We start from the raw sequence: 19,415 nt of genomic DNA, 5'->3' as shown, positions 1-19,415 counted from the left end.
TTTGATAATGTCTAGACCTGTGGTCCAGACAGTACTTTGTGTAGCCACTGCTAATTATAAGGAAAACTATACAATGTTATTTACGATTTAGGATGAGACTCTTACGTTTTCAATAACATATGTATTTATGATGCAGAAAAACCTACGGCACATCCCGGTAATCAAAACAAACGCACCACATAGTTGCCTACACATCGGCCTTAGAAATTGTATTATTATTTTACATTCTTTTTCATGAATACATATATACAGAATGTGGTAGTTCAGGTCACGTAGTTTAATTTCGCCAAAATCTGTCTACGGGCATTCATATTACACCGCAGAAATAAAAACATACTAGAAGATGTTATTTTTAAACAGGCGATAGCATTAGATCACAAAGCGGTATATAGCACTTTGTGCGCTTTAGTTGGGTCTTTCGAGCAAGCTAGCTGTGACGCACGCTGTTTTTGTCCTTGTTTGATCAGCTACCGCTTTAACAATCTTGCATTTTTTTAATCAAAAGTCTCAGTCAGGTATGTTTGTGAAAATAATCTTCGTCTTCTAATAAATTTGGTTGTGTGTGTTAACTGCCGAATATGTCTCGTAAATATTTGCGTTTTCATAGCTATTGTGTTAGCAAGAAGCTATCGTACGACATCAGTTCTAGAATCTAAATGGGCGTTTCATAAATAAAGTGAACACCTGTTGTTACTACACGAGCGAATAACTAGTTATAACTTTAAGGTCAAATAATTTACATTTGACATTAATTTCAAAAACTGCAGGGGTGGTGGCGGCCAAGTCGTCAGTGCGAAACGTTCCCGGCCTTGCCACATTTCCCCCTGTAATGTGGAGTTGTGTAAGTAGGGGCATCCGCCGTAAAACTTGTGCTAATAAGCCTTTTCACACTCGCTGTCTTCCGGGTCTCGCATGCGAGCTCAAAGAGCAAGAGGTGTAAACTCCAGTCTCGAGGCATTGTGACTTGACTCTGTGGACAGCGGTAATGACAGAGAACTTGATTATTTTTCCCGTTGGTGCGTTGATTGATTTGAGTGATTTTTATGCGTATAGAATGTAAAATAATACAAAAATGTATTAACTAAACACAAATACATAAAATACAGGGTAACACAAAAAAGAAAAAAAAGTGCTTGTTTCCATTGCGGCCCAAATTCCTTGAACGATTTCATGCGAAAACGTGGTATTGGTGTCCAAAGAAGAAAACCTGAACCTTATGCTGCACACAAACTGAAAATTCAGGTTTTGCCCAACTTGTGACCCAGGCAAGTGCCAAGTGTCTATTCGTAAACATTGATTCATCTGATCACTGTTTTGCTTTGTGGACCTTTATCGATGTTGTGCACTACGTTCGTATTTCCGAGAGTGTGAAATTAATTATTCGTAAAGAATAAAAATAATCATGGTTCTGGTTGGGGAATGGCATCTGAATGGTGCCTCTAATCATGAGGTAACTGTCTGGTCCATATCCCTGTATGCTGTGTCATTTATTAGGCTTATAGGCACGTGTCTAATTTTGATCCAATATATAATGAACACAGGTGGGATGAAACGTACTGATTTGTATCACAAGCAAGGCGACAGATTGCTTTGCCCTTTTTTTAAAAAAATGCTGACAGCAAATCATTCCCCAACCGATATCCAAACTCTACTCTGGCTGGCTTGATGAGAAGAGCAGCATGACTCAAGGACCACCCACAAATTACACTTAAGCCACCTTGACACTTGGGTGCATTTAACCCACGCACTGCCGTGCAATTCGCCATGCCAATGCATTCCCCTGGATGCTGCACTGTGTGCAGGACACTGCATTATAAATAATTATTTCGGAACAGATTAATCATTTGCTCTCAAGACACTGGCTGAATAAAACCATCTCTAATCGCTCCTGAAGGACAGGAATTTTCTACAGCTACAGCTTTTCTTGTGTGCTTCATCAAGTAGAGAAAGCGTTTCGGATACTCTCAAATGGCTTGGTAAAACGGTTGTATTTTCACTCCTTATAAGTATCTGTAAAATTATGTTTTTATGGATCTAGACAATTGTTTGACTGACACTTTCACTGACCAACAGAGCGTCTGTTTTAGTGTGGCCTTCAATTATTCAGATGGCTTGGATGTTCTGGCATGTCCAGGCACATCCACAATTTCTCAGATAATCACTCGATGGAAAAACCAACGACAGCTGTCTGAACGCCATCTCAAAGCCGTTCTGTGAGACCAAAACGGAAAAAAAAATTGTGGCAGTCAGTAACGGTTACTTTTTTAGACCAAGCAGAGGAAAAAAATATGGACTCACTCAATTCTGAGGAATAAATTATGGAATCACCCTGTAAATTTTCATCCCCAAAACTAACACTTGCATCAAATCACATCTGCTTGTTAGTCTGCATCTAAAAAGGAGTGATCACACCTTGGAGAGCTGTTGCACCAAGTGGACTGACATGAATCATGGCTCCAACACGAGAGATGTCAGTTGAAACAAAGGAGAGGATTATCAAACTCTTAAAAGAGGGTAAATCATCACGCAATGTTGCAAAAGATGTTGGTTGTTCACAGTCAGCTGTGTCTAAACTCTGGACCAAATACAAACAACATGGGAAGGTTGTTAAAGGCAAACATACTGGTAGACCAAGGAAGACATCAAAGCGTCAAGACAGAAAACTTAAAGCAATATGTCTCAAAAATCAAAAATGCACAACAAAACAAATGAGGAACAAATGGGAGGAAACTGGAGTCAACATCTGTGACCGAACTGTAAGAAACCGCCTAAAGGAAATGGGATTTACATACAGAAAAGCTAAACGAAAGCCATCATTAACACCTAAACAGAAAAAAACAAGGTTACAATGGGCTAAAGAAAAGCAATCGTGGACTGTGGATGACTGGATGAAAGTCATATTCAGTGATGAATCTCGAATCTGCATTGGGCAAGGTGATGATGCTGGAACTTTTGTTTGGTGCCGTTCCAATGAGATTTATAAAGATGACTGCCTGAAGAGAACATGTAAATTTCCACAGTCATTGATGATATGGGGCTGCATGTCATGTAAAGGCACTGGGGAGATGGCTGTCATTACATCATCAATAAATGCACAAGTTTACATTGATATTTTGGACACTTTTCTGATGTTTAAGGATGATGAAATCATTTTTCAAGAAGATAATGCATCTTGCCATAGAGCAAAAACTGTGAAAACATTCCTTGCAAAAAGACACATAGGGTCAATTTCATGACATAGGGTTAATGTTAACGAGCAGATGTGAGTTGATGCAGGTGTTAGTTTTGGGGATGGAAATTTACAGGGTGATTCCATAATTTCTTCCTCAGAATTGAGTGAGTCCATATTTTTTTCCTCTGCTTAGTCTAAAAAAGTAACCGTTACTGACTGCCAGAATCTTTTTTTCTTGATTTCTTATAGTGTTTCTTAAAGCCAGAAAGTTGCCATTTGAAATGACTTTAGTTTTGTGTCATGTCTGTGATCTGCTTTTTTCTACAAAATTAAACAACAGAATGAACATCCTCCGAGGCCGGTGATTCCATAATTTTTGCCAGGGGTTGTAGTTTGGCAGGTAGTTCTGGAGGAAATCACTGAAGAAATTAACAAACTGAAAATATGGTTTGACCGAAACAAACTGTCATTAAACTTAAATAAGACATGGATGAAATGGAGGTGTGAGAGTCACTAGGTGTTCACAGGAAACATTTATTTCTGTATGTATTTATTTATGTTCATTGTTAGTTGCTGTTATATATTTTCTGTTGTGTTTCTATTCAGGTTCTTTTTGTCTCTTTCTCTAAAATTGCATATAATCATTAGATTATTAATATAAGCAAAAATAAATTTAACGAATATTACAATTTGAAAACAAATGCACCCGAACGTGATGACGGCTGCAATTGCTAAATGCTAACTTTTAACATTGAAAATGCCTCAGGCATGCTAACGCGTTAGCATCGCTCCCGTTTTTAAGTTATAAAATACATCTATCAACTGTTGCAGAAGACGATAACAGGTCCGTTTAACATAGAAAAGGTAAATAATACTCAGACGTATGCTCTTTAGGGTTTTAGCGGGGGAAAATTAAGCGAAAGAAAGAAATAAACGAAGCAGTTGATCGAAGCATTGCTTCAATCTGCGAACCACTGCTTCGATTGGTTCAAGGTTTAAAGCAAAACCGCGCTGCAGAAAAGTTGATTAAGGACCCGCTGCAGGGTCTGTAATCAGTGTAGAGAAATTATCATTTTCCTGACAAATACCCGCCAAAACAACGGCCACTCTGAAGGACCGATAACAGAATCGTTAAGCACAAAGCTTATTGATGTCGGTGGATCGAATCATTTCTTAACGATACCCGAAAGGAACCGGTTCTCGATACCCATTCCTACTCTTGAACTGTCAACATTTATTCATATTGGTATTGCTAGTCGGTCATCATTACAGTAAACGCAGTGATAAAAAAAAATTAAGCAAAGTGTGTACAGTATTTTGGCGAGTTGCACATATGCAACACATCAGAATTTAATATGTTTGTGTGTGTGTGTGAGACAAATTGAATCATGACGTTATCAGTATTTTACCACATTGTTTTTGAATCATGAGACTGTGACTATCAATTAATTCACAACAGCTTTTCTCTCCTGCGGTGCAATGTCCAAATTGCTATGTTTGACATGTAGAAATAAGAGATAAAACAATAATATTTTGGTCATGTTTTTTTTCTGCACCTCAAAAATAGCCACTGTACCCCAAATTTTTATGACCAGTAGGTGCAGGTGCACGTGTTTATCACAAGGAGTGGGAATGCTGGCAGTAAAGAATTTATCAATCAATCATACTGCAAGGTTTTTTTTTTTTTTTTTTTTTTTTTTTTTTTTTTTTTTTTTCCAGAGGCAGCAAATGAGGAAATATTTAATGGCTTTGCTCACTGACCAAGAGTCACTTTAATTAATAAAGTGAGAAACCAGACCCATTATAAATCAGATGATGTTGAATGAATAGACTGTATTATCCAATTAGCAATAAAATAACATTAGCAGTAATTAAGTTGAAGAGTTGCTTCAGTGATGTGATGCCCGAGGTCTATGTTCCAGCACTGCGATCACGCTACATGCATTCCATGCACGAGTCCAATTGTGCCGCCCCCAGACCACCTCTACCAGTGATGAATGTTGGAAATTTGGGTTTTTACGTAGGTGGTGAACGTTTCCGGGTTTTTTATTTTTATTTATTTTTTTTAAACATGCACCAGAATCTATTCGTGTTCCACACCAAATAGTTGGTGGCGGTAGTGCTCTGTGTTGGTTTGCAAATGGCCAATAAACTCCGGAGAAGGAGGGTCATTTTTGGTTTGGGTTTGGGTGTTTAATTGATCATGTTTTTGGGAACTGTTCGGAGGTTTTTCCAAAGGTTTACTTTGTTGTGGGCATTAAAAGTTATGAGCTGTGTATTTTTCTAGTAATCACGCATTAAGTGCAGTTAATGGGTGAAGCTGCCGAAGCTGTTAACAATGCTAATGCTGTTACCATACAGATGAGAGTTTAACTCTCAGAAAAACAAACAGGAAGGTAAGAAGATATTTTTATTTGATTATCACTTGCTCTATCATAATAAAACAAATGTTGGCTTTCATGTACTTTTTATAATATTTAAATCAAGGTCAAGCCAGTTAAGCGATTATTTTTCCTAGAGACCTCACCTATATTTTTATATGCAATGAAAAGTGAATAAATGAATGTAGTACCTATCAATATAAGCAGTATTTGTATTTTTAAAAAGAAATGGTTAAAAGCCAAAGATAAAGATGACCATAGGCAGGAACTGGGATTGTCCCGGCAAAAACAACTGAAAACCCGGACATCTGTACATAAGGTGGCCAAGAATTTGAAAAAGATTATTAATGGCTCAAAATCTCCTGCCAGAACTAGGAAAACTCAGAAGTGAGTGAAGATTCAACTAGTTGATAATGTGCCACAAATACTTCTGTTGTTCCATCTGAATTGACACTGAAAATTATTATTTTGAGTTCTTTGAATTGTCATTTATTTTACTGTGTAATTTTCTGAGCCACAATGCTTTTTGTTTTGTTTTTGTTGTTTTGTTTTTTTATAGGCAGCACAATACAAGTTGTGTGAAAAGACTGGGATGGAAAACTTGACTTAAGGAATTATTATCATTTTTATTTTGGGGGGGATTTGGTGGGTAAATAAACCTGAAAATGCACCAGAATGCATATGAGATTTCAAGTTTTTAGGGGAGGAACTTGACCCCCCACCCCCGCCAATTTGTTGTTTTTTTTTTTGTTTTTTTTTCCCTTCTTTCTCTTCCCATGGCCCATTTTCATCACTGTATACAAATCAGGCCAAATCTAAATGGTGCTCACTTAGTAGTGGCTGCTTCTAACAGGAATTGTAATATTTAGATGATTTTTTTTTTTTTTTTTTTTTTTTTTTTTTTATCATGTCTTTTTCTGTGTTTCACAGTTGAAAAATCTTGAAATGGAAGCCCTGGACTATAACCCACCACTTCCCACTAGCAACACACAGAATGTGGTACATTCAATTCAAAAAGCTAAAAAAGCACGGGTAAGTTGGCTGTTAATTTTGTGTTGCAATGATGCGTTTTACGTATGCAAAAAATATAAAATGTTATGCTGGCTTATGGTTAGTGGCCTTGTATTTCTTCACTGACATGAAAACACACACTCACCCACCCCATTGCATACATTGGGGGTGGATTTCAACACCCACGTGGGCGGTGACAGTGAAACCTGGAGGGGGGTGACCGGGAAGCATGGCTTCCCCGATCTGAACCTGAGTGGTGTTCAGTTGTTGGACTTCTGTGCTAGTCACAGGCACCAGGACACCCTAAGCCGGAGGTCGATGATTGACTTTGTAGTCGTATCATCTGACCTTTGGCCACGTGTCTCGGACACTCGAGTGAAGAGAGGGGCTGAGCTGTCAACCGATCACCACCTGGTGGCGAGTTGTATCCGCTGGGAGGGGAGGAAGCCGGTCAGACCTGGCAGGCCCAAACGTATCACGAGGGTCTGCTGGGAACGACTGGTGGAACCCTCTGTCAGCGAGGTCTTCAACTCCCACCTCCGGAAGAGCTTCTCCCAGATCCCGGGGGAGGTTGGAGACATGGAGTCCGAGTGGACCATGTTCTCCACCTTCATTGTCGATGCGGCCACAAGTAGCTGTGGTCACAAGGTCTCTGGTGCCTGTCGTGGTGGCAGTCCCCGAACCCGGTGGTGGACGCCAGAAGTAAGGGATGCTGTCAAGCTGAAGGAGGAGTCCTACTTGTCTTTGTTGGTAGGTGGGACCCCGGAGGCAGCTGACAGGTACCGGCAGGCCAAGCGTGCTGCAGCCCGTGCGGTCGCAAAGGCAAAAACTTGTGTCTGGGAGGAGTTCAGGGAGGCCATGGAGGAGGACTATCGGTCAGCCTCGAAGAAATTCTGGCAGACCATCCGACGCCTCAGGAGGCGGAAGCAGCTCTCCACCAGCACTGCCTACATTGCGGGTGGGGAGCTGTTGACCCTGACTGAGGATGTTGTCGGGCGGTGGAAGGAATACTTCGAGGATCTCCTCAATCCCATCGTCACGTCTTCCGAAGAGGAAGCAGAGACTGGGGACTCAGAGGCAGACTCATCCATTACCCAGGCCGGAGTCACCGAGGTGGTTAGAAAGCGCCTCGGTGGCAAGGCTCCTGGGATGGATGAAATCCGTACTGAGTACCTTAAGTCTCTGGATGTTGTGGGACTGTCTTGGCTGGTACGCCTCTGCAACATCGCGTGGCGGTCGGGCACAGTGTCTCTGGATTGGCAGACCGGTGTGGTGGTCCCTCTGTTTAAGAAGGGGGACCGGAGGGTGTGGTCCAACTACAGGGGGATCACACTCCTCAGCCTCCCCGGTAAGGTCTATTCCACAGTACTGGAGAGGAGGATTCAACCGATAGTCGAACCTTGGATTCAGGAGGAGCAATGTGGTTTTCGTCCTGGTCGCTACACACTGGACCAGCTCTACGCGCTCCATCAGGTGCTCAAGGGTTCATGGGAGATCACCCAACCAGTCCACATGTGCTTTGTGGATCTTGAGAGGGCATATGACCATGTCCCTCGGGGCACCCTGTGGGGAGTGCTCCGGGAGTACGGGGTCCGGGGTCCTTTGCTAAGGGCTATCCGGTCCCTGTAAGACTGCAGCAGGAGCTTGGTTCGCATTTCCGGTAGTAAGTCAAACCTGTTTCCAATGCACGTTGGCCTCCGCCTGGGCTGCCCTTTGTCACCGGTTCTGTTCAATATCTTTATGGACAGAATTTCTAGGCACAGCCAGGGTGTAGAGGGGGTCTGGTTTGGGAACCACAGAGTCTCTTCTCTGCTGTTTGTGGGCGATGTGGTTCTGTTGGCTTCGTCAAATCAGGACCTTCAGCATGCACTGGGGCGGTTTGCAGCTGAGTGTGAGGCGTCCGGGATGAAAATCAGCACCTCCAAATCCAAGGCCATGGTTTTCGACCGGAAAATGGTGTTTTGCCCTCTTCAGGTCGGTGGAGTGTCCTTGCCTCAAGTGGAGGAGTTTAAGTATCTCGGGGTATTGTTCACGAGTGAGGGAATGCCCCCTGGACGCCTCGCTGGAGAGGTGTTCCGGGCTTGTCCCATCGGGAGGAGGCCCCGGGGAAGACCCAGGACACGCTGGAGGGACTAAGTCTCTCGGCTGGCTTGGGAACGCCTTGGGGTTCCCCCGGAGGAGCTGGGGGAGGTGTGTGTGGATCGGGAGGTCTGGACGGCTTTGCTTGAGCTGCTGCCCCCGCGACCTGACTCCAGATAAAGCGGAAGAAAATGGATGGATGGATGGAATGGTTGCATCAAAATGTATTGAATCATATCACAGTCCTCTGAATTGAACTGAATCATGAGGTGCTTACAGTCAAGGTTGATGATCCGTTCATCACCCACAAATCTGCCTGAGTTATTGGACTCTATGATCTTACCTGGTGCTGAGTTAGTGCATCTGTTCAACAGAGTAGGTGCTAAAATACATCTGTGACAAATACCAGAATTCACTGGGAACAAGTCAGAGACTCTGCCTCCACATAGCGCTGACAAGACCAGTGTCCAACAACTTAATTGAGATCCTGTGAATATGAAGGATGTCCCACATCGCACTGCAATCAACCAAATCAAGGTCCTTGCAAAAACCAACACGGGTGTCCAAAAAGAACTACTATTATGCTTGCGTATAATGATTTAGGGTGCAGTCGCTTTTTGGACCTGAAGCCACAGTGCTGTGGTCGCTGAACAGTGAGCAGCTGGCATTAGCTGTGGCTAATGACCTTTGCAAATGCATTGCTCATCATAGAGAGTATGGTGAGCCCCCTTTCCAGTCCAGAGTGGGGCAGCTGATCCTTTTTAGATTCTGCTGAGTTGATCCCTGTGCCCCAAATGGAAGAAAATGATTTCAGTGCTGGTTAACGCCCTCTGCTGTTTCGCCACCTTTGCACTCTTGCTGAAATTCGGGGATTTGCACCTGACTGGCAAATCACCCACCAGAACACTGGCATTGGAGATGTCCAACATCCTGGCAGTAAAATCAGCCTTATAAAAGTTCTCAAAGTAGACGGCCCCACAGCAAAGCCCACGATCTGGCCGTGCCATCACTTGCCAAGACTGTGATGCCAAGACCCCCAGAGAGATTGGTAATTTTGAAATTACTGCAGTAATTTAAAGCAGTTTATTACTGCAGTAATTTCAAAATTAAATAAATGGTACATACGAGGTCTGTCCGAAAAGTAACAGACCTTTTTATTTTTTTCAAAAACTATATGGATTTGAATCGTGCGCTTGCATCAGCCAAGCTTGAACCTTCGTGCGCATGCATGAGTTTTTTCACGCCTTTCGGTTGCGTCATTCGCCTGTGGGCAGGCTTTGAGTGAGCACTGGTCCAGCCCCCTCATCGGATTTTCATTGTCAGGGAAATGGCTGAGCGACTGCCGCTTTGCTCCATGAAAATTTTTTCAGAAACTGTGTGAGACAGCCAGGTGGAAACCATTCGGAAAATTCAGATGGCTTTCGGTGAAGATTCCATTGGCGTCACACAGATTAAGGACCATTACAACCGGAATAAAGACGGCCCACACCGACAGAGGGCGCGCCGCACTCCGAACGCCCATCGACAGGCTGAAACGACCAGATCATTTCCAAAGTGAAGGCTGTGTTGATCCTGGACGTTGTGTGACTACCAGAGAAATCGCAGAAAATGTGGACATCAGCACTTTTGCGGCACATTCCACTGTTACAGGAGATTTGTAATGAAAGACGTGCGGAGGAATTCGCGCGTCGGGACGGAGCTGCTCATGGTGCACAACAAACACCTCCATGTTGGAAACCATTCGGAAGATTCAGACCGCTTTCGGTGGCTTTTCAGTCGAGTGAGTATCCGAGAAATTGTGTAACAGCTGGGCATGCCACAACATGTCCTGTGAGACTTCCAACACGGAGGTGTTTGTTGTGCGCCATGAGCGGTTCCGTCCCGACGCGCGAATTCCTCCACACGTCTTTCATTACAAAATCTCCTGTAACAGTGGAATGTGCCGCAAAAGTGCTGATGTCCACATTTTCCGCAATTTCTCTGGTAGTCACACGATGTCCCGGATCAACACAGCCTTCACTTTGGAAATGATCTCGTCGTTTCTGCCTGTCGATGGCCGCTCAGAGCACGGCGCGCCCTCCGCCAGTGTGGGCCGTCTTTAATCCGGTTGTAATGGTCCTTAATCTGTGTGATGCCGATAGAATCTTCACCGAAAGCCATCTGAATTTTCCGAATGGTTTCCACCTGGCTGTCTCACACAGTTTCTGAAAAAATTTTCATGGAGCAAAGCGGCAGTCGTTCATCTATTTCCCTGACAATGAAAATCCGACGAGGGGGCTGGACCAGTGCTCACTCAAAGCCTGCCCACAGGCGAATGACGCAACCGACAGGCGTGAAAAAATTCACGCATGCGCACGAAGTTTCAAGCTTGGCTGATGCAAGCGCACATGACTCAAATCCATATAGTTTTTGAAAAAAATAAAAAGGTCCGTTACTTCAAACAGACCTCGTAAAGGGGATAAGAAATGCTCAGCTGTTTAAAAATAAATAAATAAAAGGCACCAGTGCAGCATTGCTCTTTCCCCAGATATGCCCAAAATGTCAAACATAATGTTCCAATGCTGTTGCCTGGGAGAACTCACTCAGTGGGTGATTTCACTTCAGTTTGATGTGGGGCAAATAATGAAGTGTTTGAGATACTGAGGTTTGAAGATTATCTTTGAGAGAAATCTTTGAGTGACAGGATTCTGAACCAAACACACTCAGTTTTCAAGTGATGCCACTTCCTCATCCTGCCCCAGCTGTACTCGGGTATCTTCCTTCTTTGCGCCATATTGATTTTGGGCAGAGACATTCATATTTTTGGGCACTATACTGTGGTTAAAGAAAAGCACCTTGGTGCATTTTTGGAAGAATTTAGTTTTTCTTCTGAGGAACTTACTGAGGGCTTGACCTCAGTGACCTCCGGTGTGGCCACAGCCTTTGTCACTTTGGCTAACATTCAGTTTTTAAATGTTTATGTTTTCCTGTAATTTTTTTGTTGTACATTCTCACATAATGAGAATACAGTTTAATTGCCAGAGCCTGTTTAGGCAACATTCAGGGACTTGTCCCTGTGATATGTCACTGCTTGATGCAGGGACCAAGGAGGATGAGGAAAACCAATGAGTCTATGGCATATATAATGTCATGGATGAGGAGTTCTGTCCACTTCTGAGTGTCGTCCTGTCACTAATGCATATGTCTCTCTTCTTCATTTGGGTTTATTCCCTCCACTGACAGAGAAGGCAGCTGCAGTATTCTGCCGATACAGGTAAGTCCTTTTGCATATGGTGCCACTGCCCGTGCTGAGAGTTGAAGCTTGAAACTTTGGTTTTCCTGCTTCATGTGACAGGTGGTGGCATGTTCACCACTCAGTGACACACACTCTCAGTAAACTGGACCTTTGTGGTGCCATCTATGGATTTGACCTCTGGAAATCCATGTTCTGTTGTAGAAATAATTTTAAAGACATTTTGCAATGTCTTCTCAAGATTTACAGTTTTTGTACACATAGATGATTTTAAATAATATTGCAGCACATTCTTTTGGAATGTTGCTAAATGTTTGAGAGGGCACAGACATGGTCTAAATTCAGCAGGCACAATTATACAGTAATGCACATGTGATAGTTGTTGATGAATGCCCTTCATGGAAACATGCACTTTTGTGCTGTACAAACAATTATGTATTTTTAAATGCAAGGTGAAGTATTCCTTCTTTCCCCACAATAAATAGCCTGCAATACACTGACTTGAGTGGCATGTCTTACTTATTGCTTAGAAGACTATTTTGATATCTGTGGTGCTTACATTGTTATTGTGGTAGGTGACATATTGACTGAATCTGTTCAAAATTTGTACAATGTGCTCAAAAGTTTACTTATCCTGGAAGATTTTTATTTTATTTTATTTATTTATTTATTGGCCATTTTTCAGAGAACATGAATAACACAAAAAAAATTTCAGTCATGTGGTTGTGTGAAGCCATTTTTGTCAAACAACTGGTTTCCTCTTTTTAAAACATAATGACAACAGAAACTAACCAAATGGCCCTGATCAAAAGTTTACATACTCTGCTGATTTTGGCCTGATAACATGCACACAAGTTGACACAAAGTGGTTTGAATGGCTACAAAAGGTAACCATCCTCACCTGTGATCTGTTTTCTTATAATCACTGTGTGTAAAAGGTCAGTGAGTTTCTGGGCTCCTGACAGACCCTTGCATCTTTCATCCAGTGCTGCACTGTCATTTCTGAGTCATGGGGGAAAGTAATAGAATTGTCAAAGAAAAGGTTATTGAACTGTATAAAACTGCAATGGGATATAAAAAGCTATCCAGGAGACCGAGAATGGTAATCAGCAGTGTTCAAACTCTGAGAAGTGGAAAATGAGGGATTCTGTTGCAACCAAACCATGGTCAGGTAGACCAACAAATATTTCAGCAAAAACCACCAGGAAAATTGTTTGGGATGCAAAGAAAAACCCACAAAAAACTTCAGCTGAAATACAGAACTCTCTGGAAAAATGGTATGGCTGTTTCAAGATGCACAATAAAGAGGCACTTGAAGAAAAATGGGCTGCATAAACCACTAAAAAAACTAGCGGTTTAACATATAAAAGTTAACTTTTTGGTTAGCTGTGTCCACTGCTGGTAGGTGGCCAGGTAGGGGTCAATTGAAGAATTACACAGAGGTTGAAATTAGAAGATGCTCCATTCATACTGAAAACTATACCACATTTGTCTGATCAGAGATTCCAAAAAGGTATAGTTTGGACTATCTATGACGGAATGTTACAGGGAAAAAAAAAAAACAAGAATTGTGACAAAGGTCTACGAGTATTTCAGTTTGTACAGGGGTCAAAAGTTAAAGTTGCTCTAATTTTGGAAAAAAATTAATGCAGATTATTGGTTGAGTTAATCTGGTTTTTAAAAGGAATAGTTTGAATCATGTGTCATGCTTAGTTATCATGTTACGGGATAACATGTCACGTGTCATAGAATCCAATGGACATTGGACTCAACACAGTCAAAACTATTAATTTATTAATCCTATTACCTTAACCAATAATCTGCATCACTTTTTACCAAAGTTAGAGCAACTTTAACTTTTGACCCTTGTACAAACTGAAATTGACCTTTTTCACCATTTCTGCTCTTTATTTATTTTTTACTCCATAACTCATAGATGGTCCAAGCAAAACATTTTTTTTAAAAATCTTTATGATCAGAAAAATATGGAATACCTTTCAATATGATTGGAGAATTTTTAAATTTTGACCCATGTGTAATTCTTCAATGGACCCCTACCTGGCTGCCTTTTAGAAATTGAAGTAGATACTGTGCTTTTTCAAGAATAATGTCTAAGGAGTATTTGTGCCAGATTTGGTGCTTGCATCACCATTATAAGTATTCTCTGTAAATATTCTCATCTGCTACACTATAAATGGAGCCTCGTCCGCAACTACCACAAAAAACTCCAAGCTGTCATTGATGTTAAAGGGGGCAATAACATGGTATTCAGATCTGGTATATGTAAACTTTTGATCAGGGTCATTTGGGTGGTTTCTGTTGTCATTATGATTTAAAAAGAAAAAATTCCCAAAAACCAGTTTTATTTGTTATTATCTATCGTCCACCTGGTCGTTACTGTGAGTTTCTCTGTGAATTTTCAGACCTTTTGTCTGACTTAGTGCTTAGCTCAGATAAGATAATTATAGTGGGCGATTTTAACATCCACACAGATGCTGAGAATGACAGCCTCAACACTGCATTTAATCTATTATTAGACTCAATTGGCTTTGCTCAAAATGTAAATGAGTCCACCCACCACTTTAATCATATCTTAGATCTTGTTCTGACTTATGGTATGGAAATTGAAGACTTAACAGTATTCCCTGAAAACTCCCTTCTGTCTGATCATTTCTTAATAACATTTACATTTACTCTGATGGACTACCCAGCAGTGGGGAATAAGTTTCATTACACTAGAAGTCTTTCAGAAAGCGCTGTAACTAGGTTTAAGGATATGTTTCCTTCTTTATGTTCCCTAATGCCATATACCAACACAGTGCAGAGTAGCTACCTAAACTCTGTAAGTGAGATAGAGTATCTCGTCAATAGTTTTACATCCTCATTGAAGACAACTTTGGATGCTGTAGCTCCTCTGAAAAAGAGAGCTTTAAATCAGAAGTGCCTGACTCCGTGGTATAACTCACAAACTCGCAGCTTAAAGCAGATAACCCGTAAGCTGGAGAGGAAATGGCGTCTCACTAATTTAGAAGATCTTCACTTAGCCTGGAAAAAGAGTCTGTTGCTCTATAAAAAAGCCCTCTGTAAAGCTAGGACATCTTACTACTCATCACTAATTGAAGAAAATAAGAACAACCCCAGGTTTCTTTTCAGCACTGTAGCCAGGCTGACAAAGAGTCAGAGCTCTATTGAGCCGAGTATTCCTTTAACTTTAACTAGTAATGACTTCATGACTTTCTTTGCTAATAAAATTTTAACTATTGGAGAAAAAATTACTCATAACCATCCCAAAGACGTATCGTTATCTTTGGCTGCTTTCAGTGATGCCGGTATTTGGTTAGACTCTTAATTTCCTGCTTTTAAACTCAGATAAAACTGAAGTTATTGTACTTGGCCTCACAAATCTTAGAAACATGGTGTCTAACCAGATCCTTACTCTGGATGGCATTACCCTGACCTCTAGTAATACTGTGAGAAATCTTGGAGTCATTTTGATCAGGATATGTCATTCAATGCGCATATTAAACAAATATGTAGGACTGCTTTTTTGCATTTGCGCAATATCTCTAAAATTAGAAAGGTCTTGTCTCAGAGTGATGCTGAAAAACTAATTCATGCATTTATTTCCTCTAGGCTGGACTATTGTAATTCATTATCAGGTTGTCCTAAAAGTTCCCTGAAAAGCCTTCAGTTAATTCAAAATGCTGCAGCTAGAGTGCTAACAGGGACTAGAAGGAGAGAGCATATCTCACCCATATTGGCCTCTCTTCATTGGCTTCCTGTTAATTCTAGAATTGAATTTAAAGTTCTTCTTCTTACTTATAAGGTTTTGAATAATCAGGTCCCATCTCATCTTAGGGACCTCATAGTACCATATCACCCCAATAGAGCGCTTCGCTCTCAGACTGCAGGCTTACTTGTAGTTCCTAGAGTTTGTAAGAGTAGAATGGGAGGCAGAGCCTTCAGCTTTCAGGCTCCTCTCCTGTGGAACCAGCTCCCAATTCAGATCAGGGAGATAGACACCCTCTCTACTTTTAAGATTAGGCTTAAAACGTTCCTTTTTGCTAAAGCTTATAGTTAGGGCTGGATCAGGTGACCCTGAACCATCCCTTAGTTATGCTGCTATAGACTTAGACTGCTGGGGGGGTTCCCATGATGCACTGAGTGTTTCTTTCTCTTTTTGCTCTGTATGCACCACTCTGCATTTAATCATTAGTGATTGATCTCTGCTCCCCTCCACAGCATGTCTTTTTCCTGGTTCTCTCCCTCAGCCCCAACCAGTCCCAGCAGAAGACTGCCCCTCCCTGAGCCTGGTTCTGCTGGTGGTTTCTTCCTGTTAAAAGGGAGTTTTTCCTTCCCACTGTTGCCAAGTGCTTGCTCACAGGGGGTCGTTTTGACCGTTGGGGTTTTTCCATAATTATTGTATGGCCTTGCCTTACAATATAAGGCACCTTGGGGCAACTGTTTGTTGTGATTTGGCGCTATATAAATAAAATTGATTTGATTTAAAAGGAGAAAACACTTGTTTGACAATAAATGGCTTCACCCAACCACTAACCGTGAGTGGGGAAAAAAGTTTCTATCATTCATATTCTGTGACAAATGGCCAAAAAATTAAAAAAAAAGTCTGCCAGATCATATAGACTTTTGAGCACAACTGGAAATGCCTTCATACCCTTTAAGCAAGAAAGGATGTTGGGAGGGTTTGTGAAAGACCTAATTTTACTTGCACTACTGTGTATGCATCACTTCTGGCCTTTCCTAAGAAGAAAATCGTGGTTGATCAAAGGACGTAGTCTCTCTTACTCACTGAGGTGTACCCCCTTGCCTTTTAAAACTGCATAATTTCTGCTGCATGACGGCTTGAACCACAAAATAAAGAAATTGTGAAGTTCAGTGTTCAGTGTAAACGTCAAACGACACAGATTAAATTCAGCACACTGAAATAAGATGTGCAATGGCCTTGGAGAAAACGAATAATATCCTGGCTGCTGTTTTAATAGTGACATGGATGTCTCAGTTCTGTGAAAGTGAGGCCTAGTTTGGGCCTTGAAAGAGAAGACCTGGGAACTGTTATTCCTGAATGTTCCTTCAGGCTTTAAAGACACACATGGAGAGGCTCAGTTTCTGAATATAACAGTTGCTCAATTAATGTAAATTGCTTAAAATCATCATTCTTAAGTCTCAGACACCTCTAGATAGTGTGAGAAGTAAACACAATTCTTAATTTTACTATCTTGTAATGAAATTAGACACCCCTCCCCCAATTGCATACCAATGAGTGTTTTTATGGCCACAGACATGTTAAAGGATTTTTTTCATTAGTTATAGTCTCTTGATTTATTAGGTGTTTTGTTTACTTTATTAACTGAGTCTGGCCAACTGAAAAATGTTCTAAATTCTATCACACATTAGTACTGTTACATATGGAATGTGGGGATTTTATCTGTGTTGCCCACTCTGAGTTTTTCAATGACCTGCTCAGATATATAATGTTTCTAGTTTAATGTCAGCTGCTATTCTTTCCTCTGAGAAACCATGACCACTCATCTCAAACTGATTGGTACACAGGGAAAGTGTTCATGTCAGTGTGTCTTTTCAAACGCAACAAATAACGGAATTGTTCATCTTCTGGCACTGATCATCTGTTCTGAAGTCATTGACACAAGCAGCCAGAGAATACGTATAGATGAGTTTGTGTATGTGGTGTGTTCACACACTACATGTGTGAACACACCACATACACAAACACACCTGGAAAGTATTCACAGCACTTCACCTTTTTGCACATTTTGTTATGTTACAGCCTTGTTGCAAAATGGAGTTAATTAATTTTTCCCTCAAAATTCTGCTCACAACACCCCGTAATGAGTTTTTTTGTGGGGTTTTTTGGGGGGGGGGGGGGGGGGGGGCGGGAATTTTTGAAAATTTATTAGAAATAATAAAAAAAAAATCTAAGATCACGTGTGCATAAGTATTCACACCCTGTGCTCAGTGCTTTGTTGATGCACCTTTGGTGGCAATTTGAACCTGAAGTCCTCCTAAATATGATGCCACAAGCTTGGTGCAACTGTCGTTGGGCAGTTTTGTCCATTCCTCCTTGCAGCACCTTTCATACCCCATCAGTTTGGATGGGGAGCATCGGTGCACAGCCAGCTTTAGATCTCTCTAGAAAGGTTCAATCAGATTCAGGTCTGGGCTCTGGCTGGGCCGCTCAAGGACATTCAGAGTTGTCCTGAAACCACACCTTAGATATCTTGGGTGTGTGCTTAGGGTCATTGTCCTGCTGACAGATGAACAGTCACCCCAGTCTGAGGTCAAGAGTTCTCTGCAGCAGGTTTTCATCCAGGATGTCTCTGTACATTGCTGCCTTCATCTTTCCCCCAATCCTGACTAGTCTCCCAGTTTCTGCTGCTGAAAAACATCCCCACAGCATGATGCTGCCACCACCATGCTTCACTGTAGGGATGGTGCCTGATTTTCTCCAAACATGATGCCTGGCATTCACGTCAAAGAGTTCAATCTTTGTCTCATCAGACCAGATAATTTTGTTTCTCGTGGCCTGAGAGTCCTTCAGGTGCCTTTTGATCAACTCCAAGTGGGCTGCCATGTGCCTTTTACTAAGGAGTGGTTTCCGTCTGGCCACTCACCTCAGGGGAGGTGATGATCTAGTGATTAAGTTGTTGGGCTTGAGTCCAGAAGATCATGGGTTCAAATCCCCGCCTGACTGGAAAATCACTAAGGGCCCTTGGGCCCTTGGGCAAGGCCGATGTGTAGTGAGCGCCTTGTATGGCAGCACCCTGACATCAGGGTGAATGTGAGGCATTATTGTAAAGCGCTTTGAGCGTCTGATACAGATGGAAAAGCGCTATATAAATGCAGTCCATTTACCATTTATCACTCTACCATACAGGCCTGGTTCCTGGATTTCTGCAGAGATGGTTGTCCTTCTTGAAGGTTCTCTTCTCTACACAGAGGAATGCTGGAGCTCTGACAGAGTGATCATTGGATTCTTGGCCACCTCGCTGACTAAGGCCCTTCTTTCCCGATTGCTCCGTTTAGACGGACGGCCAGCTCTAAGAAGAGTCCTGGTGGATCTGAACTGTTTCCATTTACAGATGATGGAGGCCACTGTAGTCATTGGGACCTTCAAAGCAGCAGAAACGTTTCTGTACCCTTCCCCAGATTTGTGCCTTGAGACAATTGTGTCTTGGGGGTCTACAGACAATTCTTTTGACTTCATGCTTTGTTATGGGACCTTTTTTGTAGACAGGTGTGTGTCTTTCCAAATCACATCCAGTCAACTGAATTTACCCCAGGTGGACTCATATTAAACTGTAGAAACATCTCAAGGATGATCAGTGGAACCAGGATGTACCTGAGAGCTTAATTTTGCGCTTCATGTCAAAGGCTGTGAATACTTATGTACATGTTATTTCTTATGATAATGATTAATGAATATAATATTTTTATTTTTTAAATAAATTTGCAAAATGTAAAAAAAAAACTTTTTTCACATTGTCTATGTGTAGAATTTTGA

At 41.7% G+C, this 19,415-nt stretch overlaps 1 protein-coding gene across 3 annotated transcripts in view; it reads left to right on the top strand.

Annotated features, from left to right (window-relative positions):
• The first annotated feature begins 408 nt into the window (after nucleotides 1-408).
• Nucleotides 409-19,415, top strand: part of si:ch211-197h24.6 — a 32,506-nt gene continuing 13,499 nt past the window's right edge. Inside the window, exons 1-3 of one of the 3 annotated variants that reach the window (XM_034174884.1) lie at nucleotides 494-515; nucleotides 6,484-6,585; nucleotides 11,866-11,896. Coding sequence is in view for 2 of the 3 variants with exons in the window: in XM_034174882.1 (XP_034030773.1) it covers nucleotides 6,548-6,585 (38 nt within the window). In the remaining variant the exon portion in view is untranslated. Of the gene's footprint in view, nucleotides 516-6,480; nucleotides 6,586-11,865; nucleotides 11,897-19,415 lie in introns of all 3 variants that reach the window. The other 2 variants (XM_034174882.1, XM_034174883.1) reach the window with 2 other exon arrangements.

The sequence above is a fragment of the Thalassophryne amazonica genome, chromosome 7 (genome assembly GCF_902500255.1).
Source record: "Thalassophryne amazonica chromosome 7, fThaAma1.1, whole genome shotgun sequence".
NCBI lineage: Eukaryota > Metazoa > Chordata > Actinopteri > Batrachoidiformes > Batrachoididae > Thalassophryne > Thalassophryne amazonica.
The sequence above is the reverse complement of the archived record's forward strand: the minus strand, read 5'-3'. Positions and strand labels throughout refer to the sequence as shown.